This window comes from Staurois parvus, unplaced genomic scaffold (assembly GCF_062004578.1).
Source record: "Staurois parvus isolate SC_StPar_1 unplaced genomic scaffold, SC_StPar_1.0 ptg000230l, whole genome shotgun sequence".
NCBI lineage: Eukaryota > Metazoa > Chordata > Amphibia > Anura > Ranidae > Staurois > Staurois parvus.
In genome coordinates, this window is record NW_028318026.1 from 5,401,930 (window position 1) to 5,428,403 (window position 26,474).

General features: G+C 41.9%; 1 protein-coding gene across 1 annotated transcript in view; it reads right to left on the reverse strand.

The window, feature by feature from the left end:
• CPNE3 (copine 3) overlaps positions 1 to 26,474 on the reverse strand; it is a 77,605-nt gene that overhangs the window by 40,046 nt on the left and 11,085 nt on the right. Inside the window, 2 exon segments of the mRNA XM_089679705.1 lie at positions 4,466 to 4,645; positions 8,720 to 8,859. Coding sequence (XP_089535831.1) covers positions 4,466 to 4,645; positions 8,720 to 8,851 — 312 coding nt within the window. The 5' untranslated portion in view covers positions 8,852 to 8,859.

A 26,474-nucleotide genomic window follows, 5' to 3' on the forward strand; every position in this document is an offset into this window, starting at 1 on the left:
TCACAAGACCTCCTTCTCTCTAGTTCTCTGGTCTCCTCCTCCCATGCCCGCCTCCAGGACTTCTCCAGGGTGTCAACCATCCTCTGGAACTCCCTGCCCCAACCCATCAGATTATCACCTACTCTCCTCTCCTTTAGGCGCACCCTGAAAACCCACCTCTTCAGGGAAGCCTACCCCCCCCCTTGCTAACTTGCCGACCTCCTCCACTCTTCCTACCACTCCATCCCCCACAGCTATCTCCTCCTGTGCCACCATCTCCTCCCTCCTAGATTGTAAGCTCCAAAGAGCAGGGCCCTCGATCCTCTCATGTTTTGCATTGTATTGTTGTTGTTCTGTCACATGTTCTGTCTCCCTTTGTAATGTACAGCAGTGAGCGAACTATTGGCGCTTTATAAATACTGTATAATAATAATAATAATAATATACAGTTCTTGCATGTCTGTTCTGTCTTGTTATAACTGAGCAAATCCGAACCAGGGAAAAAAATGCATCTTCCCAGAATTGAGTAGGCTCTTCTACTGCATGTCAGATAGTAAAATGTAACTAGGCAGAAACGTAAAGCCAAACTCTATTCACTTCTTTTTGGTTTGGATAGAATGGGATAGGGTTAGAACCTCCATGCAAGGATTTTATTGCCGTCTGTACCTTTTTGTCCCAGGAATACTTATTTCCTGATTTCTTATGTTGGTGTCACAGGGTTGTCACTGAGACAGGAAAAATCTGACCAATAAAGTAACAAGCAGAAATAAAAATAGAGGTTCTAACTCTTCCCCTTCACACCTAAGGCTCTGTGCACACTAGCATTTTTTTAACCTCCAAGAAGCTGTGATTCGCATTTTTTTTCTTGCTCCTAGAAGCTTAATGTGCCCATGCACGCTAATTTAGGGTATTAGAATTTTTGAGCTTCAGCATCTAGGAGCAGAAAAAAAATGTTTTTGTAGAGTTTTTTCAGCAGAAAAAAAAAACAAAAATAAAAAAAAACACTAAACGCTCATAAACGCTGATAAATGCTACTAAAACACTCCTAACATATTAGTATTTATAGCTTTTTTCTTTTTTTCTTCTATATGTACTGTAAAAAATGCTAATAAAATGCTAACGCTTCTGAATGCTACTAAAACACTACTAAAAAATGCTACCACTAGAGTTTATTTTTCTAGCGTTTTTTTAGCTTTAAGAAAAAAAAAAACAGGTAATGTGCATGGAGCCTAAAAGAATTCTGGCTGGAGTTGGGCTTTGAGGAGTTGAAACACTGGACTGCAGATAAGCTTCTCTCCTCCTTTAAAGTGTTACTAAACCCAGGACCCTGCATTCAAATATATGGTCACACAACATGGAGATGCAATTATTTTAGTAAATAAAAACTGCTAAATACCTTTTCTCATCAGCAGTTACAGCAGTCTGGTGACTTCTATCTGTGTTCAGCCCACCACTAGCTAAAGCTTGTAGGAGGGGTTTTTTTCTGCTCTAGGAGGATGGAAATCCTCTGATCACCTTCTGGACAGTGCTGATTGGCCCTGTGCTAATCACATGCACTCTCCCAAGAAAAAAACCAAAAAACTTCTCTAGCAATACACACCAAAATGAGCATGTGCATGCCTATGGTTCAGTCAGGAGATAAGAGGTGGTCGCTTGAAAGAGGGGAGGAACAGAGAAGAAAGGATCAAACAGCCTTTTTACACAATGCAGAGGATTAACCCCTTAGGTTCCACAGTGAGTTTAACAAGCATGCTTTACTGCATACCGTATTTTTCGCCGTATAAGACGCACTTTTTCTTCCCCAAAACTGGGGGGGGGGGGGAAATGTCAGTGCGTCTTATAAGGCGAATATGGAGCGGCCGGTCCAGTATTTCCACCGCAGCCGTGTCAGAATACTGGGCCGGCCGGTCAGCTCTGCAGCGGGACCTTACCTGTTCCTCTATCCAGCGGCGTGCTGTCTTCCCAGCTTCTGTAATGGCGCTCGGCATGACAGCCGGGTACCCAGTGCGCATGCGCGAGAAGCGGTGCGCTTTGTGAATGGTAAGGCGGTACCTGGGACACATGACAGATCCCAGAAGCCGCCGGACCAATCACAAAGCGCAAGTGCTTCTCGCTCATGCGCACTGGGCACCCGGCTGTCATGCCGAGCGCCATTACAGAAGCCGGGAAGACAGCGCGCGGCTGGATCAAGGGACAGGTAAGATCAAACAAAAACTCTGCGGAAGTAAGAGCGGGTACCTGTCAAATTCAGGTACCCGCTCCCCACTTCCCCAAAGGTCAGCAGTCATCTGTACTGTCCGCAGTCTCTGGTCATCCCTGTGCTGTCATCAGTCTCTAGTCATCCCTGTGCTGTCCGCAGTCTCTAGTCATCCCTGTGCTGTCCGCAGTCTCTAGTCATCCCTGTGCTGTCCGCAGTCTCTAGTCATCCCTGTGCTGTCCGCAGTCTCTAGTCATCCCTGTGCTGTCCGCAGTCTCTAGTCATCCCTGTGCTGTCCGCAGTCTCTAGTCATCCCTGTGCTGTCCGCAGTCTCTAGTCATCCCTGTGCTGTCCGCAGTCTCTAGTCATCCCTGTGCTGTCCGCAGTCTCTAGTCATCCCTGTGCTGTCCGCAGTCTCTAGTCATCCCTGTGCTGTCCGCAGTCTCTAGTCATCCCTGTGCTGTCCGCAGTCTCTAGTCATCCCTGTGCTGTCCGCAGTCTCTAGTCATCCCTGTGCTGTCCGCAGTCTCTAGTCATCCCTGTGCTGTCCGCAGTCTCTAGTCATCCCTGTGCTGTCCGCAGTCTCTAGTCATCCCTGTGCTGTCCGCAGTCTCTAGTCATCCCTGTGCTGTCCGCAGTCTCTAGTCATCCCTGTGCTGTCCGCAGTCTCTAGTCATCCCTGTGCTGTCCGCAGTCTCTAGTCATCCCTGTGCTGTCCGCAGTCTCTAGTCATCCCTGTGCTGTCCGCAGTCTCTAGTCATCCCTGTGCTGTCCGCAGTCTCTAGTCATCCCTGTGCTGTCCGCAGTCTCTAGTCATCCCTGTGCTGTCCGCAGTCTCTAGTCATCCCTGTGCTGTCCGCAGTCTCTAGTCATCCCTGTGCTGTCCGCAGTCTCTAGTCATCCCTGTGCTGTCCGCAGTCTCTAGTCATCCCTGTGCTGTCCGCAGTCTCTAGTCATCCCTGTGCTGTCCGCAGTCTCTAGTCATCCCTGTGCTGTCCGCAGTCTCTAGTCATCCCTGTGCTGTCCGCAGTCTCTAGTCATCCCTGTGCTGTCCGCAGTCTCTAGTCATCCCTGTGCTGTCCGCAGTCTCTAGTCATCCCTGTGCTGTCCGCAGTCTCTAGTCATCCCTGTGCTGTCCGCAGTCTCTAGTCATCCCTGTGCTGTCCGCAGTCTCTAGTCATCCCTGTGCTGTCCGCAGTCTCTAGTCATCCCCGTGCTGTCCGCAGTCTCTAGTCATCCCCGTGCTGTCCGCAGTCTCTAGTCATCCCCGTGCTGTCCGCAGTCTCTAGTCATCCCCGTGCTGTCCGCAGTCTCTAGTCATCCCCGTGCTGTCCGCAGTCTCTAGTCATCCCCGTGCTGTCCGCAGTCTCTAGTCATCCCCGTGCTGTCCGCAGTCTCTAGTCATCCCCGTGCTGTCCGCAGTCTCTAGTCATCCCCGTGCTGTCCGCAGTCTCTAGTCATCCCCGTGCTGTCCGCAGTCTCTAGTCATCCCCGTGCTGTCCGCAGTCTCTAGTCATCCCCGTGCTGTCCGCAGTCTCTAGTCATCCCCGTGCTGTCCGCAGTCTCTAGTCATCCCCGTGCTGTCCGCAGTCTCTAGTCATCCCCGTGCTGTCCGCAGTCTCTAGTCATCCCCGTGCTGTCCGCAGTCTCTAGTCATCCCCGTGCTGTCCGCAGTCTCTAGTCATCCCCGTGCTGTCCGCAGTCTCTAGTCATCCCCGTGCTGTCCGCAGTCTCTAGTCATCCCCGTGCTGTCCGCAGTCTCTAGTCATCCCCGTGCTGTCCGCAGTCTCTAGTCATCCCCGTGCTGTCCGCAGTCTCTAGTCATCCCCGTGCTGTCCGCAGTCTCTAGTCATCCCCGTGCTGTCCGCAGTCTCTAGTCATCCCTGTGCTGTCCGCAGTCTCTGGTCATCTCCTGTACTGTGTCTGCAGTCCATTAGTTCACAATTTTTTTTTTCCTGTTTTCTGCCTCTAAAACCTAGGTGCGTCTTATGGTCAGGTGCGTCTTATACGGCGGAAAATACGGTATACAGACTGATTTTACTGTTGTGTGTTTAGTAACACTTTAAAAAATACTGGCAAAAGTATGCACAGGCTCTCTTTTTCCAACAGTTACTTTTTTAACACTATATCATGGACTTATTTAGCTGGAGATCTTCTTGAATATTACAGGATGATATTCTAAAGATCTCAGTTCATAAATAAGTACAGTGACAATGGTGTCTCTTTTTGTCCACACTGTTGTCCTGTAGAAATGTTTCTAGTCCAGCATAAAATTGTAAAGACACTTACTTGTCCCAGGGTGCATTCACACTCTCCCAAGAAATCATCATCTCCCAGATCGTAGGTTTTATTGTCAATATCATAAACGGCAAACTTCACTTTCTGCACGACTTCAAAGTAGTAGTCAATCACAAACTTCTTTGCAAACTTTGGGTTTAAGCAATTGGAAATCCGTTCCGTGCGATCAACCTGAACACAAGATTGCAAACATCATTAACCGAATAATTTACTGAAGCCACTTCATGTTAATGCATTCATTCCATCCTCTGAGCATGCAGATACAGATCTGCAGTTATAATGTATGGTTTTTGTTAATCATTCATTATTTAGGGTTCCGGAGTTTGGGCTAGGCACACATATGCACCACGAACAAACTTCTGCTGCAATGTCAATGCCACCAGACCCTAGAGGCAGACTGTATTTTAATCTGTTCTGAATAGAATTCTCATGGTTACTAAACCAATGAACATCATTCTCATGGTCACTAAACCAATGAACATCATTCTCATGGTCACTAAACCAATGAACATCATTCTCATGGTCACTAAACCAATGGCCATAATTCTCATGGTCACCAAACCAATGAACATAATTCTCATGGTCACCAAACCAATAAACATAATTCTCATGGTCACTAAACCAATGAACATAATTCTCATGGTCACTAAACCAATGAACAGAATTCTCAAGGTCACTAAACCAAGGAACAGAATTCTCATGGTCACTAAACCAAGGAACATAATTCTCATGGTCACTAAACCAATGAACATAATTCTCATGATCACTAAACCAATGAACAGAATTGTCATGGTTACTAAACCAAGGAACAGAATTGTCATGGTCACTAAACCAAGGAACAGAATTCTCATGGTCACTAAACCAAGGAACAGAATTCTCATGATCACTAAACCAGTGAACAGAATTGTCATGGTCACTAAACCAAGGAACAGAATTCTCATGGTTACTAAACCAAGGAACAGAATTCTCATGGTTACTAAACCAAGGAACAGAATTCTCATGGTTACTAAACCAAGGAACAGAATTCTCATGGTTACTAAACCAAGGAACAGAATTCTCATGGTTACTAAACCAAGGAACAGAATTCTCATGGTCACTAAACCAATGAACATAATTCTCATGGTTACTAAACCAAGGAACAGAATTCTCATGGTTACTAAACCAATGAACATAATTCTCATGGTTACTAAACCAATGAACATAATTCTCATGGTTACTAAACCAATGAACATAATTCTCATGGGTACTAAACCAAAGAACATAATTCTGATGGGTAGTAAACCAGAGAACATAATTCTCATGGTTACTAAACCAATGAACAGAATTGTTATGGTTACTAAACCAATGAACAGAATTGTCATGGTTACTAAACCAATGAACAGAATTGTCATGGTTACTAAACCAATGAACAGAATTGTCATGGTCACTAAACCAAAGAACATAATTCTGATGGGTAGTAAACCAATGAACAGAATTCTCATGGTTACTAAACCAATGAACATAATTTTCATGGTTACTAAACCAAAGAACATAATTCTCATGGTCACTAAACCAATTAACATAATTCTCATGGTTACTAAACCAATGAACAGAATTCTCATGGTCACTAAACCAATGAACATAATTCTCATGGTCACTAAACCAATGAACATAATTCTCATGGTTACTAAACCAATGAACATAATTCTCATGGTCACTAAACCAATGAACAGAATTCTCATGGTCACTAAACCAATGAACAGAATTCCCATGGTCACTAAACCAATGAATATAATTACCAATTACAGGTCTCTCTCACTGACAAATTAGACTTCATGGTCCCCATTACTCCTGTGGATTTTCTAATTGAAGTTGTTGAAGACTTTAGTCCAAGAACATGTTCCAGGAGCATGTTTTGATTAATCAATTTTTTTTAGGATTAGATTGGAGAAATCAGCACCCACCTATCTTCAATGAGGTCATCCACCCAGCTAATGCTGCCCTGCCTAAGTATAGACTGATATATATTGGTCGTGCCGGTCTCTAAAACACGTACAATTTCGCATGTCTGATGTTTGATTGTTCACATATAGAAAATACTGCTTTATAGAAACCAATCTGTATTGTGTCCAGTAGCATGTACAAATGTTTATGTTCTGCACTTTACCATTGGCAATATAATACAATCTGTCTCAACCAGGATTCTGTAGAATACATTGGGTTCCTCCAGAGGTTCCCAGGACAGTGTGTAATATCTGTCTATCTGACCAACGATCTTTTTAGCTATCTGTAAGAGGGCATTCCTCTCACTGACCACCAAGATAAAGGGAGCCCCCTCCCACCAATGTAGGAGGGTTTTTGTCTCGACTGACCACCATTGCTAGGGAGCATTTTACTGACCACCATTGTAGTGGGACACATTGCTGGTGGCCCATAATTGTTACCGCAAATGTGAGGCAACACTATAATTTTCACTGTCTACATTTCTTTTTTGGCCATTATTTTTTTCATTGTTATTACTGAAAAAGATTGTGTCGTATAGAGCAGCCCTAGGTGTCAAATATGTTCATGCTAATGTTCCATGAGCTATAGATATAGTAAATTTGTTAGGTTCCCTGAGACCTGAAAATTATTTCAAGGGTTCCTCCAATTTTATAAGGTTGAGAAAGGCTTATATAGTGTATAATAACAACTGTTGTCACTAGACTACAGTATATTTACTCCATACTTTTCTGTGTCTAGCTGTGCTTTTATTTCCGTCCCCTTTGGCCTACACCGGCTTCTTTATTAGGTACACCTGTCCAATTACTTGGCAACACAAATTGCTACTCAGCCAATTACAAGGCAGCAACCCAATGCATTTAAGCATGTAGATGTGGTGGAGACGACTTGCTGAGGTTCAAACCGAGTATCAGAATGGGGAAGAAAGGGAAGTAAATTTGGCACCAACAACCATGCCACGTTCAGACAGGCTGGTCTGAGTATTTCAAAAACTGCTGATCTACTGAGATTTTCATGAGCAACCATCTCGAGGATTTACAGAGAATGGTCCGAAAAAGAGATAATATCCACTGAGTGGCAGTTGTGTGGACAAAAATGCCTTGTTGATGTCAGAGATCAGAAGAGAATAGGCAAACTGGTTGCTGCGATATTCAGATGGTAGGGTCAGAATTTGTATAAAGAACATGAAAGCATCGATCTATCCTATCAAACAGTTCAGGCTGGAGGTGGTGTGATGGTGTGGGGGATATTTTCTTGGCCACTAGCAAGGTGCACCTAATAAAGTGGCCGGTGAGTGTAGAAGTGTGCTGAGTAACATCAAACTTATCTAACCCAAAAGCCTGTGTAGTATCAACTGTAAAGGACCTAGACCTGTGAGTATTCAGCCATCTCCCCCAAACATTTCATACATTTTTTTAAGACACCCTCTATGTTGTTTCCATAAATAAACAGTAGGTAGGTGGGAAATATCCATTTTTGGGCTAGAAGCATTGGTGTGATAAACAATAGTCTGGTGATAACGGAATGTTTGATGTGAAGAATTCTTCTTCTAGAACAGTGGTTTCTGACCTCACTTTCTCACGCACTCCCAACAGAACATGCTTTGGGAATTTCCCCTAAAGTAAAATTGTGAACAGGCAGGTTTTTTTATTGTAGAAGAGACACAATAAAAAAGAGCTCAGTGTAAAATTTCAGCATCTGGTAAAATGAATGAACTCCCATGCATGTGCAGAAGTGACATCATCTAAGTCTGCCCAATCAAAATAAATGAAAATCAGACCCTGGAAGAAGACCTGCTGAAGTGGTCTGAGGCCATTGAGAAGCTCCAGGACACCACAACGCTGGAGTGAAGGTGAGTTCCACTTTAAATAAATTAGCCGTCATAAATATCTAGCCATAGGTATGGATTGCACCTGTGCAAGGTTAATTAAATCCTGAAAACATGACCTGTTGGGGGTTCTTGAGGATTGAGGTTGGGAAGCACTGATCTAGAACAGTCAATATGTTAAGTGAATGGTCTCTAGGCCTTGAGTAAATCAGACCCATTATGTGTGTTCTACACTGATGTCTGGGGAGCAATCTGCAGGCATAGGATGAAGCACAGCCCAGTGTCTATACAATTTCTAATATTATACAACTTCAGGCACATTAAAGAACTTTTCACACTTATTAGCAATCATTTCATTGTGTACCAAATTAATCTTGTACATTTGACTGAACAATTTATCAAATCAAAAGATAAATCATAGAAATAGATTTATATACCTCAAACCATTGCTGGCCACTGGTGTTCATTTGGAGAACGCACAAAGGATCAGATTTGGAACTAATATCCTTATCTAGAAGGTTGTCGCAGGAAATGCTCAGCTCCACTTTGGTCACACATTGCACCGCCATTTGAAGCTCTAACATAATAAAAAAAAAAGGATTTTACATTCAGCAGAAAGATTCAGAACTGAAAAATGTGATTCTTTATGGCTCCAATTTAAAGCAGACTTCTTAAATGTTAACAAAAAGCTATCTTAACCGCATTACTATGAATAAAACAGTACAAACAGTATGAAATACTTACCTTTACTGGGGAATATGCTGCTTTATGTTCCATTCAGTGTGGACCTAGGCACTTTGTCATGTGATCTCTAATTAAGAAGGATTACAGTTCTGACTGACAGATCCTCTGCTTCAACACATGGCCAATAAGGCCCATAATAGGTGTCATTTTTATGTGTTTTAAGTAGGACATTTCTTGAGTATGTGTATGCTTTTCTGAGTGGGAACAGAGTAAGTAAAATAAAACTTAAGGTAAAAAGCTACATACAAAACTTTTTTTTTTTTTAAATTTGGATAGAGCAAGGGAGGGTTAATAACCAATCAGATTTTTTTTCACCATCTGTGTCCCATTGGGGAGATTTCCTTTCACTTCCTGTCCCATGGCCAAACAGGAAGTGAGTAGAAATCCCTGCAAATCAAGGGAATGCCTTCAGGACCCTAGGTCACCAGAACTAGTGTCCCCATTGCTACATTTCCCCTCTATTGCTTTTTTTGGGGGGACAATCCAAAATGTGTGATTTATTTTTTACTTTCACTTTCTATGATAATGGTAAACAGGACACATAGAGAGGGTGAATCTCCTCAAAGGGAGACAGACTGCAATAAAAAAACATAATTCCTGTCCACTCTGTCCAAAATTATTTTAAAAAGGTTTTGCTTTTAGTTCTACTTTAAAGTGGTTGAAAACCTCAGACATAAAAAAAAAAGAACAAGGCATATCCCTCAACAGTGTGTAATTGTCTCAAATAAGAGCAGTAAATGCCATTTCTGTCTGCTGCTTTGCTCCTCTGCTATCAGCATAAATCACTTCTGACAAGTTTTCCTGACACCAAGAGAAAAAAGGTGACAGGGGAGGCAGCTCCGGCACACAGTCTGTGAATGACAGCCTCAGCTCTGTTACTGTGTGGAAGGGGTTTGCCCCTTTCCTCCAATCAGCTCTCAGAGCTTTCCTCACTGTTTTTTGTGCCTTCCTCTGGATCAACTGTGGGTGTAGGATTATAACTTTTTTTTATTTTTTAATGGTTGAACTGGATGAATTTTTGTCTTTTTTCAGCCAGACTAACTATGCAAGTACTGTATGTAATAAATACATAAAATAAATATGGGATGAGACAAACCATTTATCACTGACAGGGGTGCTCACAATGATCAGCTTCTATTTATTTATGTAAAACATTTATCCCCAAAAAGAAAAACAAATTATGGCTAGAATTGCTTATAAAGCTGGAGTTTGGCTTTAATTTGTTAGTGTATTTGTGTTGCTCAGGACCCTGCATTCACTATATCTGGTCTCCCACAGCACACAGAACATGGAAGTTCAACTATTTTAGTAAATATAAACTGCTAAATACCTTTTCTCATCAGCAGTCAGAGCAGTCTTGTGACTTCTATCAGTGTCCAGCAGAGCTTGTAGGAGTTTTCATTCTCCCCTATGAGGCTGCAGGACCCTTGACCCTCTGTCTGAACAGTGCTGATTGGCCCTGTGCTGATAACATGTATGCACCCTCCCAAGAAAAAAAAAAACAAAAAAAACTTTCTAGCAATATGCACCAAACTGAGCACGTGCAGGTTGTCCTCAAGACTCTGTTTTATCAGGAGATAGTTTGGGGACAGTATGGAGGGGGAGGATCAGTGAAGTCAGGATCAAACATCCTTTTTACATAATGCAGAGGATTAACCCTTTAGGTTCCACAGTTTTAAATGTGATGTCTGTTTTACGGCTATTCTGGAATGTGTTTCATGCCCAGTGAAAAACTGGTTTATAGCTTTACGATCACCTCCAAGCAACAGTCTCACAGACATACTGGGCCCAGGCTAATTGGGGTTTATGACCATGAAGCTATCCTGCTGTGCCTGATGCCTGTGATCTCAGCATACGGTAGATGACTGGGATCCTCAGACCAACAGGAGAAAAGAGACGATCATTTAGAGAGTGACTCCTAGAGCTCTGCACTATCAGCAGATGGCTTAGAGACAGTAGAAGGGGAGGCTCAAAGAAGTCAGGATCAAACATTCTTTTTACACAATGCAGAGGATGAATCCCTTAGGCTCCACAGTGAGTATAACAAGCATGCTTTACTGCATATACAGACGGATTTTACTGTTGCGGGTTTAGTAACACTTTAAATCTGCTACTCCAACAAACACTACCTTCCCCCAGTCTGACAATGCTGCTGTCCAAAGTAGCTCCTGTGCTCCTTCATCCAGAGTGGAGGTACTCCAATTTAGGAGGTGTGTTACTTGCCAGATCACCAGATGAAAACAGAGAAAAAAAAGCCTAAGAAAAGAAAACTAATCCAGTCACCACATCTAAGAATTTGTAAACTGCGATACATGACAATTTTAATTTGGGATTTATGACTGCTTTAAGGCACAATCTAGCATTGCCAGTGGACAGCTGACTGTAGGCATGATGTCTATTTACACTAAACAAGGATGATAGAGATGAGCCGGGATCTGGGCAAGTCTACAATTCTAATACAACGTAACACAATCCTCACTCCAACCTCTGTGTTTCCATATCCAAATTCACATTACATTTAGTAATTGAGGGAAGGAATGTGCTTTTCCTGAAAATCATTTACCAGAGGAACGATTTATCTTGTGGGTATTACGAGACGAGGAGTTTAGAAAGTTAATTTTTAATAAAACGCATTACTCTTATAGCCTCTGGTTCCGCTCTTTTCAGGTTACTAAACTGCACACGCTTCATGTCATTTTGACACACTCGCCTATTTAGGCCCATGGTATGACCGGCTCAGAATGCGTTCACCACAGCTACGTAGCCGATAATGGTGTTCAGGTTGAGGTCTATGGATGAAACAATGGGGGTGACACAGCGGAACCTCTGGTGGCAGCTTATCTGGGAGAAAAACCACAGGATTCCAATCTGTCCAACTCCAACTTCCCCTGAAATCTCTCAACTGACAGTTACACTGGGTTGCATGGGTTCTCAGTTCCTGGGGCAAGGCAAGTAATTTGCATCCCCAAACCTGTGGACTTTTAGCACTCCCCGAGTTCCTTCCACTAGTACATAGAAACATAGAAAAGGGACAACAGAAAAAGACGGCGTGGTCCATTGAATCTTCCCCTCCTTTTTTGTATGTGTGTGGGTGGGTCTTGTTTTTTGTGGTTTTTAAATTTTTTTTTCTTTAACTTTTTTGTCTGAGTATAGATCTATGCTTGTCCCAAGCATGATAACAGAATAAACTCTCCAGCTCTCCAGGGATCAAATGCCAAAGGAAAACCAAGGGAACCAGGACCAAAATCGCCTATGGATAGCCTTTCGGAGATGCTGCCCTCCTCAGATAGGGAAATCAACAACTGAAAAAAGAGCATGTTTGTAGCTATTTACTGTTGACAGGCTCACTATCTCTGCTGGAAGTTTATTCCAAACATCAACTACTCTTTCAGTTCAGCACCGTTTAGGGGATGTTCCAATGAGTAGCAGTTGGTGGCGTCACCAGCGCATGCGCACTGCCCTCTCAATAGATAGCATACTTGAGTATGCCGTTCATTGAAAGTGTTGTGCCTCAATCATGGTTCCCATGTACATGTGTGAGAGTGATGTCATTGTGGCTTGGCCATTCAAATGGCTGGAGCCCACGAACCCGGAGGGGAGATCAGGTGAAAATGGAAGCCCTATCAGCCCATCTATGCATACTAGCACATTATGCCATCACATTACAGGGGGCCCAGAAGCTTCTTTTTTTTTTTACTATCACTTTAAAAGCAAACACATTTTTATAAAGTGGAGAGGGGCTTCACCCTCTTTATTTGTCCTGGTTACCATTATCACTGACAGTGAATGTAAAAGAAATCTCAAACTTTGGGTTGTCCCCAGAAAAGTAATAGAGGGAGACTTTTCCAATGGGGACACTAGTTCTGGTGACCTGCGGGTCCCTAAGGAATTCCCTTAATTTTCAGAAATGTTCTCACTTCCTGATTTGGCTACAGCACAAGAAGTGAAGGGAAATGTCCCCAATGGGACACAGATGGCAAAAAAAAACTGACAGGGTATAACCATCCCTGAAAAAAAAAAAGTTTTGCCTATAATTCTACTTTTTATCTGATTATCGAACGTACTGGCAAGATTTTTTCTGTACATGCATTCATAAACAGCAATCTACTAGTTTATGGCCAACTTTATAATGGACAGCTTGGTACATCAGGCCATAAGTATATCATAAGTCAGAGGCAGTAAATAGCCTACAGTAAGGGTGTTTGAAAATTCTATTCCTGCATCATAAAGAAAGGAGTTCAAAATCAGCGATTACAGATAAAAGGCAGTGAGGTGTACTGATGCACAACAGCAATGCCTGGCTGAAAAACTGAAGCACTGAGCAGGTTATTACTGTTTACTGGTAGATTTGCTAAGTAATTGCAGTTAGCGGGAAAAAATGATGGCATTCCTTTAAATTATGAATTTGCACCACACCCAAAACGCTACATAATGCTGTGAATTAGCAGCTGATTATCATGACAGGCAGAGTGCTATCTCCTTTATGTCAACAAATAAAAAGGGATAGTTATTGCATCACGCTTTATAACTTCCTCCTCCCGGTAATTGTCACTAATGAACACAGGCCGTTCAGCAATCTGATCCACAAAAAAAAGAACTCATTGTGCTCAACCTGGCCGCACCCGATATCTGTGTGCATGCAGTAAGTAGATGGTGCTGCAGCAAGGGCTCCCGCATGCCCTATGAATCCAACCAAAAAGTAAAGACATTTGGGTAAAAGTCACAGAGGAAACAGGGCTGACATGTCCCTGACACAAATGGCATTACCCGTAGTCGGGCGGACTGACAACTCATGGGGCCCCCGGGCAATAGGGGATCATGGGGCCCCTGTGTCCTTGCCCAAACTCAAAAAAGCCTATGAAAAAGGTACCAGGGGCATCTCATGGGGCCCCCTACTGACCCCGGGCAGTGCCCGAGTTTCCAAATGGTCAGTCCGCCCCTGCCCGTAGTAATCCTGCTATGAGTAAGGCCATTTGTGGCTGAAACATGTTAGCACTGTTGCATCTGTGACTTTTGCCTGGGTGTCAAAGGCTAGGTTCACATCTATGAATGTGCTAATCTGTTAATATGCTTTCTGGCGCAGTTTGCGGTGCATTTTTGAACGCGTGTTTTTTATGCTTTTTTTTTCTCACCAATAGGAAAGTAGTACAGTTTTGTTCATGTAGTGCGACTTTGATGTGGCTTTACACTCTCTGGCCCTCAAGTAGCATCAAAGTAGTGCAGGAACCTTTATGTGTCCAAAGTCGCATGTTAGGGTTAAAGGCTAGGGCAAGGGTTAAATGTTAGGTTTAAGGGCTAGGGTTAGCGGGAAACAATAGGGTTTGCAGTATTTATGGTTAGCAGTAACCCTAACTCTTGACCCTATCCCTTAACACTAATATTTAACCCTAACCCTAGGCTTTAACCCTAAAATTTAACCTTAACCCTAGGCTTTAACCCTACCCCTAGCCCCTAACCCTTAACCTAGCCCTTGACCCTAACATTTAACCCTAACCCTAGGCTTTAACCCTAACCTGTCACAAGTTAGCCTGCAGTTTCTTATTTTTGTATTCTTACCTCCTTGTTGCAATGCTGTTCCTGATCCCTTCACATGTGTGTTTGTCTGTGCTCACCTATGGGCGACGTCTGCTGTTCTCTGGGTTTTATTTCCTTCCCTTCCATCACTTCCTGGCCTCCTTGTTTGCCTGTCTAGATGAGACATGCTCAGACTAGGCCACTTTGCCTGAGAAACACCCTAGTTGTCTGAGAACCTGTGTGTTGCTATTGCCTGTATTGACTACTTGTGTACGGACCCCGGCTTCATTCTTGGACCTTGCTTGTTTTCCGTCTGTGCTGACCTCGGCTAGTCTATCAGATTTCCGTTTGTCTCCTTCCATTGTGCTCTGCTCCTGCGAGAGGTCTCCTCATCCTCAGCTGGGTGTACCCAGGGGCCGCGACCCGGTCCTAGATTGCTGCAAGTCTATCCCCACCATTAGGGGCTCTGGTGAAGAAGCAGGCTGGGGCTTAGACTTCACACCCTGGGGAACCCCAAGTTGATGATCTACAAGGGCTCACTACCACAGGTGCTGACATAACCCTAACCCTTAACCCTAATATGTGACTTTGGACACATTGGACACACTTTGGATATAGGCTCCTGCACTACTTTGATGAGATGATATCACTGCTCCCCCTAGGCTTCAACAAATACTAATGGGCTCATTTATAATGGAAAGCAAATATGGCTATCTGCTCTCCATTATACACTGATGAGCTACAAATCCCAGCACATCTCATTTACAAAAAACTAGACCAGTGTGCAGCCAGCAGAGCCCCATGGAGTTCTCTCTGTCTAAAGGGAAACATTCCCTCCAATATTTTTTACCCCCTCTTACTCCAGCATAGTAGTGATCCACCACTCTGCTGCTGCACACCTGGCCCTGCACAGCTTTCTTCTTCTCTGATGGCATGGGGAAGCAACTGTCTCTTTCAGGTTCCTGCCGCTGTACTCCCAATGATGTGCACACGCCAGCTGCAAGAACCAGGAAGAGACAGTTGATGTGCATGCGGTGAATGCAAGAACAAAGGAGTAATGGCCTACCCCTTTATGATGCGCACCTGCTGACTGCAGGACACAGGAAGAGACAGTCAGCCCCCCAATGATGATGTTCACAAGGCAGCTGCAAGAACCAAGAAGTGACAGTTGGCCCCCTGATGATGCACCATGGTGCATGTACTGTACAGTACCCCAAAGCCTCCTGGGATAAGTGACATGCGTATCCCAGAAGACTTCAGGCAACAGAGGATTAATGGTCGACACCTTTATGATGCGCACCTACTGACTGCAGGACACAGGAAGAGACAGTTGGCCCCTTGATGATGATGTTCACAAGTCAGCCGCAAGAACCAAAAAGTGACAGTTTAACCCCTGATGATGCACCATGGTGTATGTACTGTACAGTACCCCAAAGCCTCTGGGATAAGTGACATGCATATCCCAGAAGACTTCAGGCAACAGTAGATGTCATTCTTGCCTAGGCCAGAATTCTGGAAGTAGGGAGAGTTTTCTGAAAAAAAAAAAAAGAAAAAATGATTTTGTGAGACAAAGCGGTAACAGTGAAATAATGGGGGGAAGATGTGAAGATCCACTTTAGCAAATCAAGAGAACTCCAATTGGAGGAAAGGTCATCATGTGACTTATTAGGTTACATGACCTACCTTTCCCCCAACTTTCTTTTTTTTTTTTTTTTTTTTATGAAGAGAACCATCATTTAATCCGTAGCATTCCATTGGTGTCAGAATCCCATGCTTCATTTTTGTATTGGTTACCTTTAGTGCCTTAGCTGCTATCCAGGGAGCGCTCACTTTTTATTTCACTTTTACTTTCATATATGTGAATTACGGCTTAAACCTGCGGTGGGGAATTTGTTACGTTTTTTTATTACTGACTTGACTATTGCTTTAAAGGTATCTATACATATTCCAGAACATTCTCGATACGGTCATTTATGGTTGGATCGAGGTGCATAGGTTTGTTTACAAGCCTTTCCACAACACAGCCCCTGGCCAAGCCTACTTTGGGATGTTCGGCTGGGATGGATTTTCTTGCCTGTTGACCAACCTTTTCCCCAAGCCAGTAAAGTTCATCCAAAGCAAACGTATGTTTGTTGAAGGAACGTTTGTTATACGCACAGCTGGCAAACGTCTAACCTATGTAGGCAACTTGGATGGAATGCTTGTCTAAATAAATAAATGTGCTACATTGTGTTAAATAATCTGGTAAGGACTATGCTTTAGGCAGACTCATTGTAGAAATTAGTTTACTCTACTTCTACCGCCTAATCCTAATTTAATAAAGCAATAAAATTTTGAAAAGGGAAAGAATGTCAAAATGTAAAAGGTCACACTGAAAATTGCTTAAAGTGGAACTAAACTCACCTCTTCAATTAAGCGATGCAGCAGTTACATACTTTGCTGGCAGCTGTCATAGTCTTCCCGGCTGGGTTTTCAGCCTTTTGACTGGCAGGTCAGGGATTAACATCATCCCACACATGTGAATAGAGTCCATCATTCCACACGGCCAGAGTGTTTCGGCAATATATGTTGATCTGCTCATACACTGCTTAGTGTGCATTTAATAGAAGACTGCGAGCAGGCAGGTAAGTGTTATTGCAGAAGACACACAGGATTTCATATCTGCAATAAAGAATTGCCTTCTCGCAGTTTTTTATCAATTGAGTTCAGTTCCACTTTAAGAGTAACCCTGTCATTTATAGCATGCATGTTCCACGTCTGTGTTTCAAAGGATTAGAATTCTTAGAAGGTGACCAGCAATGGCAGACCCATACCTCACTCACAACACAATTGTGTTTTTATTGGATGGAAAGTAGGGTTTTATTGCAGTAGAGACGTGGTATGTCTCACCAGCTGGCTATTTTCTTCTAAGTGTATAGTGAGCTACATGTAGGCATGAATTCAAATGTAAGTGCAGCGCTAAAGCATAAGTGACAAATGCAATCACAGAGTGCTTATGTGAATAGAAGTGTTCATACAATAAAAACGTCTCAGATCATATAAAATCATAGAATCAGAAAAAAAAAACCTCTAAAAATCTGAACATAAATAGTGATTATAAATAGTCCGTGGCACTACAGGCCACAGAAGTGCCAAGTGATATATGTGTGCTTTTTAGCAATATTAGAGATTATACATAGTGGCACTACAGGTCACAGCAATGCCCAGTGATCGTGGAACTACAAGGTGCAGCAATACCAGCTGGGATGCTTGAGAGTGCTCATGATCCAGCATGGGAATCCCCCACCTTATATGGATGTGCACTCACCAGAATGCTACTTAGAATAGAGTTAATGCTGATCCTTATGGGGGGTCTCCGGAAGCCAGAAATAGGGCAGATCCTCCATCTGACGTCATCACGCTGTTGGCCATCTTGGATACGGTTCATGTGAATGCTTTCAATTGTTCTACAACTTGTAAGTAGGATCCTATTTGCGCAAATAAATAATTTTTTGATACGTATTGCACTATGAGAGGCATGTTTTTCTTTCATGACCTTGTCTGGCACTACACTTTGAGTTTACATTGGAGTTGGATTCTGGGAAGTGCCATGCTTTGGGGCGTGATAAGGGAAGCCTGCCAGTGCTCTACATTATAAAGCTGGTTGGGATCCCCTGTAATTAAGGGGTTTCCATTTCTGGTAAGCCTCCATTCGTTACTTTGGTGGTGGTGTGCACTCTGGTGACCAGTTGAAGCAAGTTTATTTGCATTTACAGCATTGTCTACAATAATACCATTGATTGTGGAATTTTCTTCTTGTACTTATGGACTATGGTTTATGTCTATATGGACCTTTTGTTATTGTTTTTGACATTTTTCTACTAAGTTTTATGTATATTTGAGGTGAATTTTTGCACATTGAGATTTGACCTATCCTCAACCTCGATCACTCTTCAGAGGTGTGAGGGTCTTCATAGGGCTCATAGATAATGCATGAAATTTTAGGTTAATTTGACCACACATCATGGTTTCTTGTATGTATTATGATTATTGCACTCACTCAATTTATTCAATTTTTTTTTCTCAAATTTTGTGGGTCTTCATAGGGCATATGTATGCACTTATTTAGTTTAATTATTACAGTGCTTTATTTTCAATTTTTTATCGCTTTTCAGAGGTGTGAAGGTCTCTATAGTGCTCACAAAGTTTTAAGGGTTCACCTAGCGCAGGAGCCATTTGCATTAGCTTTTTAAGAGATGATATCCTCTTATATACTTGCAGCTTTGTGACATCAGCCGATTGGGGATTTGCGTGGTTTGATCTTACATACGACAATCTCTAAAGTGTCTAGACAATGAGTGTTCCTTGAAACCTTTTTTAATGTTGTACACGTGTTCTCTCATTCTGTCCCTCATGCGTCTAGTGGTCCTTCCAATGTATTGCTTACTGCAGGAACATTCCAAAAGGTATACAACGTACCGACTATAGCATGAGATGAAGGAATTGATGTTATAAGTCCTACCAGCAGGGGTGGACTGACAACTCATGGGGCCCCCAGGCAATAGGGGATCATGGGGCCCGTGTCCTTGCCCAAACTCAAAAAAGCCTATGAAAAAGGTACCAGGGGCATCTCATGGGGCCCCCTACTGACCTCGGGCAGTGCCCGAGTTTCCAAATGGTCAGTCCACCCCTGCCTACCAGTAATGTTAGAGGTAAAGGAGGTGATTTTAGATCGTCTCCTTCCATCTAGTTGGCATATCATGCATCGGCTGCATGGAAAAAAAGCCCTTCAGGTCTTTAAACAAAGAAATCTCCTTTGGGGGACTGAATACATTTGGTGAGATTTTATCTCTCAAGGATGGAGCTCTTCTGAAGATAACCTCTGGTTTGGATGGGAGGAAATCTTTCAGTTTGGGGTCACTCTGTCACTCTTTAAGATGCTCCAATATTTGGACATAAAGTTTTTGACCTGGTGATGTTGTATCGAGAAATTGGTCACGAAAGGACAGATAATATGGGATTGCGATTTGGTTGTCTGTTTATTGAAGAGGGAAGCCTTGTCCAAACTGGCTACTTGAGAGATGGTGTCCTCTAGAACATGACTAGCATATCCTTTTTCAAAAAACACGTTTTTTAGGATGCTGGCCTGTAGGTGGAAGTTAGATTGTGACAGTTACGTCTAATCCTAATAAATTGTCTTTTGGGAATATTCTTCAACCAAAATGGGTTGTGACAGCTGTCTGTAGGTATGTAGCTGTTTCTGTCGGTAGACTTGAAAAAAGATCTGGTCACTATATTAGTCCCATTGTTTAGAAGTGTTAGATCTAAAAAGTTGATTTCATCACAGCTGGCAGTGTGGGTAAGGCTAATATTCAAAGTATTATTTAAAGTGCTAATAAAATTGTCTAGGAGTTCCTTATTTCCCTGCCAGAGAAAGAGGATATCATCAATATACCTCCTGTAAAACGTCAATTCAGGCCAGTCTCTCGCGTATCTGAGGGCTACTCCTCTGGTTTGTAGATAAAATGGTTTATTAAACCAGAAATTAGTTATGTGACATAGTTAAATCCAATAACTTAAGTATAAATGTTTTATGGAGGGTCGCTAAGCTCTTCCTTATCCCAGAGGTAGTATCCGACAGCTTCCAAACAATCATAATGTTTGATGTTGCTGTACAGAGAAGCCACGGCTGCCGTGACCAAAAATGTATTGGGATTAATACTATGTCTTGGGTATCCTGTAAAACCTGTTTGGTATCCTTTAGAAAGGAAGGAGTGGTGCAGACTATGGCTTGCAGAAATGTATCAACGTATCCCCTGCCCGGGAAAACAGAGAACTGATATCACTAATGATTGGACGACCTGGGGGATGCACCGGATCTTTGTGAATTTTTGGTAGCCAGTATAAAACAGCTATCTTAGGAGCAGAGGGACATAAGAACTCTATTTCTTTCTTAGTGATGACCCCCTCTTTGTAGCCTGTTTTAATTAAACTTTTCAGTAATTTCTTATATGTCAGAGTGAGATCCCTAAGTAGGGTCTGATACGTACAATCATCATTCAGTATTTTATGTGCTTCTGTTATGTAGTCCGATTTATCCAGGACCACTACACCACCACCTTTGCCAGCTGGTTGAATTACCAATTCTTTATTGGACAAGAGGCTAGTGATACTTTTAGAGACAGCATGTGATTGATGTACCTTTTAATTTGGAGTGATTTGAGTACCATGTTTTTAAACGTGGTTATGCACGGATTGTTACCTGCAGGACGAATGAACAGGGAGGGATTTCTGAGATTGGAGTTTTTACTAATGTTTATAGTAGGAGGTCTGATCATTATTGGATTCTGTAAAAAGTATTTCTTTAATGAGATGTTGCATATGAATTTATGGATATCAATGTAAGCCTGAAACTAATTAAATTTAGATTGAGGAGCATATTTCAGACCTTTGTTGAGTAAATTAGTTTCTTCAGGTGTTAGTGTTACTTTACTGAGATTGAAGAGATTGAATATGCTATTACTGGCTAGGTCTGCCTTCTTTTGGGGTCTATTGACCCTCTTTCCTCCTCTGGTACCTCTTCTGGATGTAGATTTCTTTTTTTGTATCTCACCCCTAAAAAATTCTGATTATGGGGTGGATTCATATTGCGCTGTGGTACATTGTCATGCACCCGAGGGGGACCCCTGGGCTGAGAGCAATGGTTATACAATTCTCTGGTGTGATCAGAGTAATGTGTATCACCATGTGATGTGTTTTTAAAGCCGTGGGGATGACCATGGAATCATGATGGAAGGCCATAAGAATAATCAGTGTACTGAGAGTTCCTTTGGCCTTGATAGTTGGTTTTTGGATAGGTATAAGGCCTATTAGTATTATGAGAGTCCCTGTTCTGTATAGGGGGTGCTCTATAGTCATGCCTTTGAGCGCCGGAATTAACTAATTGCCATGCTCATACACGGGAGTAGCCTCATCCCAGGAGAACCTATTAAGATAGCCAAAGATGCTAAACCCAGACAAGAGATGTCTGATGCTAAAACAGAGCAACAAAGGAAATCACAGATGTTGCATCACTGGAGGAGGCACTTTGGAACAAAAGTGTCTCATAATGTGCAAGTACACTGTGCACCTCATAGCAAAACACAGTGATCACAATGTAGACTTTAGTTCCATAGACGCCATGGTTTTCATACACTGCACTAATGATGCTCAACTAGCCTGAAACAGCTGTATGAAATGGAAAACAGATCTATAAGTGCTTTTGGGATAAGTGATGAAAGCTAGACGTGCAGGTTTTGTATGTTATGGAAAGGCAGTACTGTGCTTTGGTGAGTAAGACACAGAACATAGGGAGCAAACCAGCATTAGTGATGAAAAACACTTCAATGAAATAAAAAGCAATATCCACTTACGAAACTGCTAAAACTCAGAAGTGATGTACAAAACCTAAAACTCCAGAGAGGTCTTAGAGGATTAATTAGCACAGTGAAAGTCCAGATCCTAAAGCCAGTAGGTAAGGAATACAGAAAGCCAGTACTCGCATACTCAGACAAAACTCACACAAGGAACACACATGGAAAGACTGTGGGTGGAGCGGCAACGTGTTTCAAGGCAGAAATGCCCTTTTCTCAAGCCTAACAGTGGGCAGGCATTGTGAAGTATATAAAGAACAGACTGGCAGACTACAGGACCCAGTCAGAAAATAAAGACCACAGTAAATATAATAATATTATAACATTACCGCATTAAAAAAAGTTATACTTTTATTAATACTATATGTGGGTAACATTTATGAATTATAGATTACAAGACAGGAATAAAACCATAAAGTGTTTAAAGGGCATACTAAGAATGCCATCTTGACACAAATAGCATCAAGAGAGATAAGGGAAGAATACTATATAAAGGAATATATGCAATATGATGATAGATAAAAAAAAAAAAAAGTAAAAAAAAAGGGAACCACCAATGTAAATAAAAATAAATACACTAACTACCAGATCCCCAGCAAAGAGAGCTAGGAAAAAAAAAATAAAATCATAATCAACTATATATAAAGGCCTATGGTACCAATATAATATACAATAATAATCTATTGATAGTATGATGTGTCAAATGTCTACATGAATGACCAGTAGGGGGGGGAGTATAAAAATAAAAAAAACAGCAGCACAAGAAGAATTAAATTATGCAAAAAATGGATACAATTAGTTTGAGGAAATTAAAAGTATCAAAACAGAAGCCTGAAAACAGAGATCCTCACTGTACATATTGGTCACAGGAAATAGATCAAGCCTGCATAAAATTGTGACAGTAGGTATAAATGAATAAAAAAAATAAGTTTTGCACAAAATCAATATGATAAAAGGGTGAAAAGACTTAATGATAGGCAGAATTAACTTTAGATGATAAAATGAATTTCAGTTTGCTTATTAAAGCTTATGGGGGACAATGTGTTAAATATAAAGATCCAAAATGTTTCGAGCTCACATAGTCTTTTGAACCATTTGGCAATGGGGTAATTTTTAGAAATGGTCTCAATTACCTATGCAAAAAGATCATCTGTGGGCCCATTATGCTTTTCTAAAAAATGCCTAGGGACACGGTGCTCTGAACTATCTTGTTCAATTAAACGGCAATGCTCACCAAATCTGCTGCGGACAGCCCTAATGGTAAGTCCCTCATAAAGAAACCCACAAGGACACGTGATACAATAAACCACAAAATCAGTAGAACAATTATAGAAAACAGAAATCTGATACGTTTTATCGCTGCCATAAAAAGGTTTTCTGCTCATGTTGAACGATTCAACAGGCCAGGCACTTCCTTTTCTTACCTTAGAAAGTACCCATTTTTATTTAATTAAAGTGTTCTTCATCTCTAATGCTGGTTTGCTCCTTGTGTTCAGCTAGATTCCCCTGAGATGATGAGGCTCACCAAGCAGCAGTCGGATATTAGGGAATATATCATATCAGGAAAGGGGAAGATAAAAACAACATAAAGAATAAAAAAAAAGGTGTTCAAGAGTGGCCCCCAAACTTACCGGCCACTTTATTAGGTACACCTGTTCAGTTGCTTGGTAATACAAGTTGCTAATTATCCAATCACTCAATGCATTTAGGCATGTAGATGTGGCAAAGACGACCTGCTGAATTTCAAACCGAGCATTGGAATGGGAAAGAAAGGGGATTTAAGTGACTTTGAACATGGTATGGTTGCTGGTGCTTGGGGGGGGGGGGGGGGAGAAAATATCCAGTGAGCAGTAGTTGTGTCAGAGGTGAATAGGCAGACTGGTTGGAGATGTGACATTCAGATGGTAGGGTAGGAATTTGGCGTAAACAACATGAAAGCATGGATCCAACCTGCCTTGTATCAATGGTTCAGGCTGGTGGTGGTGGTGTGATAGTGTGGGGGATATTTTCTTGGCACTAGTAAGGTGTGCCTAATAAAGTGGCCAGTGAGTGTATGTATCACATTCAAATGCACTGAAAAAGTTTAAAACCTACATATAGTATTTTATTACATACAGTCATGGCCAAAAATATTGGCACCCCTGCATTTCTGTCAGATACTTATTGGCCAAATAATTTTGTCCAGTCCATTTTGGGCATATTGCATGGAATATGTCAGATTTGGCTTTTTGTTTCTCCACTTTTTTTTGTGTCATACCAATACAAACAAAAGAAATAAATTCTAGAATGCCTAAATATTTGTAATTGCAACAATTTTCTGGGTGATCTGACAGAAATACAGGGGTGCCAATATTTTTGGCCATGATTGTATATCTTAAAAACAGAAACACTAAATTCATTGATTAAAAATCACATATAGAATATACGGTTTATTATGTTGAGTTTCGTAGTTAACACCGCTTCTTCATTATGCTCATATATGACAGGTATTCATTACATATAAAACCAACAGAAATCAGTCTGAGATGCAGTCACATCCATCCAGGACGCAGGGAGGTATAAAGACAGGACCATTAAAGGGAAAGATAAGAGATGTTGGAAAAGAATATCCAAAGACTAGAGGTACCAAAACGGATTTCATCTTTCCAGATCCAGACATTATGAACAGTATATCCTATATGTGATTTTTCATATCTTTTTTTTTTTTTTTAAGATATATGTAATAAAATACTCTATGTTGGTTTTACACTTTTGAGTGCATTTGGATGTGATACATATATATCAGCGGGCCACACTTGAACTCCCTCTTTTTACTGTTTATGTTGTTTTTTTCTCCCCTGAGATCCCAATGAAGGAGGATGATCTTCCAGCCCTGATTGTGCCTTTTCCTTTCTTATGCACAGTGCATGGTCCAGATTTTTTTCTATTATCTATATTACTAGCTTCATTCAAGTAGAAAAATATGCTCAAATATGTAAGAACCAACAGCATAAAACATAACAACAAAATGAAAGTGCACAGCCAACCGCAGAAAACAGTAACATAACAATCCAAAAGTGGCAGCAATACCAGGAGAAGCCATCCGTCTGCAGATCCAGGAAGGTCACACAAGGCCGTGGGCCTGTCTTTTGTAAACCACATTAGGCAAACAGACCAGAAAGAACATGAAGGTATAATGTGATTATAGTAAAAGTAAAGCAGCCGTCATTAAAAAAGAAATCTTACTGCTGTAATAACATGCCAGATGATTACATTTCCTAAGAGAGGTTTTTGGCAAAGAACTACTAATACAATTCCTAAAACTAGCAACAGCATTTGGGGTTGTGAGCAAAGTGGGATTCCATTATTATTATTATATAGGATTTATATTGCGCCAACAGTTTGCTCAGCGCTTTACAATATAACGGGAGACAATACAGCAACAATACAAGAGGGTTAGGAGGACCCTGCTCCTTGGAGCTTACAATCTAAGAGGGAGGGGCTAGTGGTACAAAAGGTAGTAACTGTGGGGGATGGACTGGTAGGAGAAGTAGAAGATTCCATTAATAGCTGAGGGCAGGATAGGCTTCCCTGAAGAGATAGGTTTTCAGAGATCACCTAAAAGTGAGCAGAGTAGGCAATAGTTTGATAAATTGGGGTAGAGAGTTCCAGAGGATTGGTGAAGCTCTGAAGAAGTTAGAAAAAAAGAGTTAGGCTTCATTTGGATGGACATTGACATCCATTCTGCGCACAGGTTGTGACTGTTATTGTGCCTGCATCCGCACTAAGCTGCATGCAGGCAGACTATAGAGGTGGATGCAAATGCATTGGCTTCACAGACACAGCTGCACATCAAAATTTGAAATGCATGCAGGAGCAAGTGTACAGACCAAAAAGCGCTCCTGGCCCCTCCCTCTTGTCAAGTGCCCCCCACAGCAAGCAGCTCGGTCCCACCCCCTCTCTCTGCTCATTGGCCCACTGGCTGTGACCGACATCTGTGATGGCTGATCATCTGTGTACAATCACAGCCCAGAACTCTGTGTTGAATGTCAACACAGGGCTCTGTACAGAGGGAACAATCTCTCTGGAGATCTATTAGTAAAAGCAGCACGCTTTACACACAGTTAGGCACACATTTAAACCCTCGGTCACCCTAGATCACGGGTGTCAAACTGTTGGCCCTCCAGCGTTTACAAAACTACAAGTCCCATGAGCCATTGCAAGACTGACATTTACAAGCATGACTCCCAAAGGCAGAAGCATGATGGAACTTGTATTTCGCAACAGCTGGAGGGCCGCCAGTTTGACACCCCTGCCCTAGATGTTAACCCCTTTTTACAGTGTCATTAGTACAGTGACAGTGTATAATATATATAACTGGAGGTGTCAGTTCCCACCAAGCATCAGTTAGTGTCAGATTGCCCACCATACTATCACAGTCCCATTGCAAGTTGCTGATTACCTGAACTAAAAAAAAAAAAAAAAAAAAAAAAATTTTATATATATATATATATATATATATATATATACACACACACACACACATACACACACACATACATAT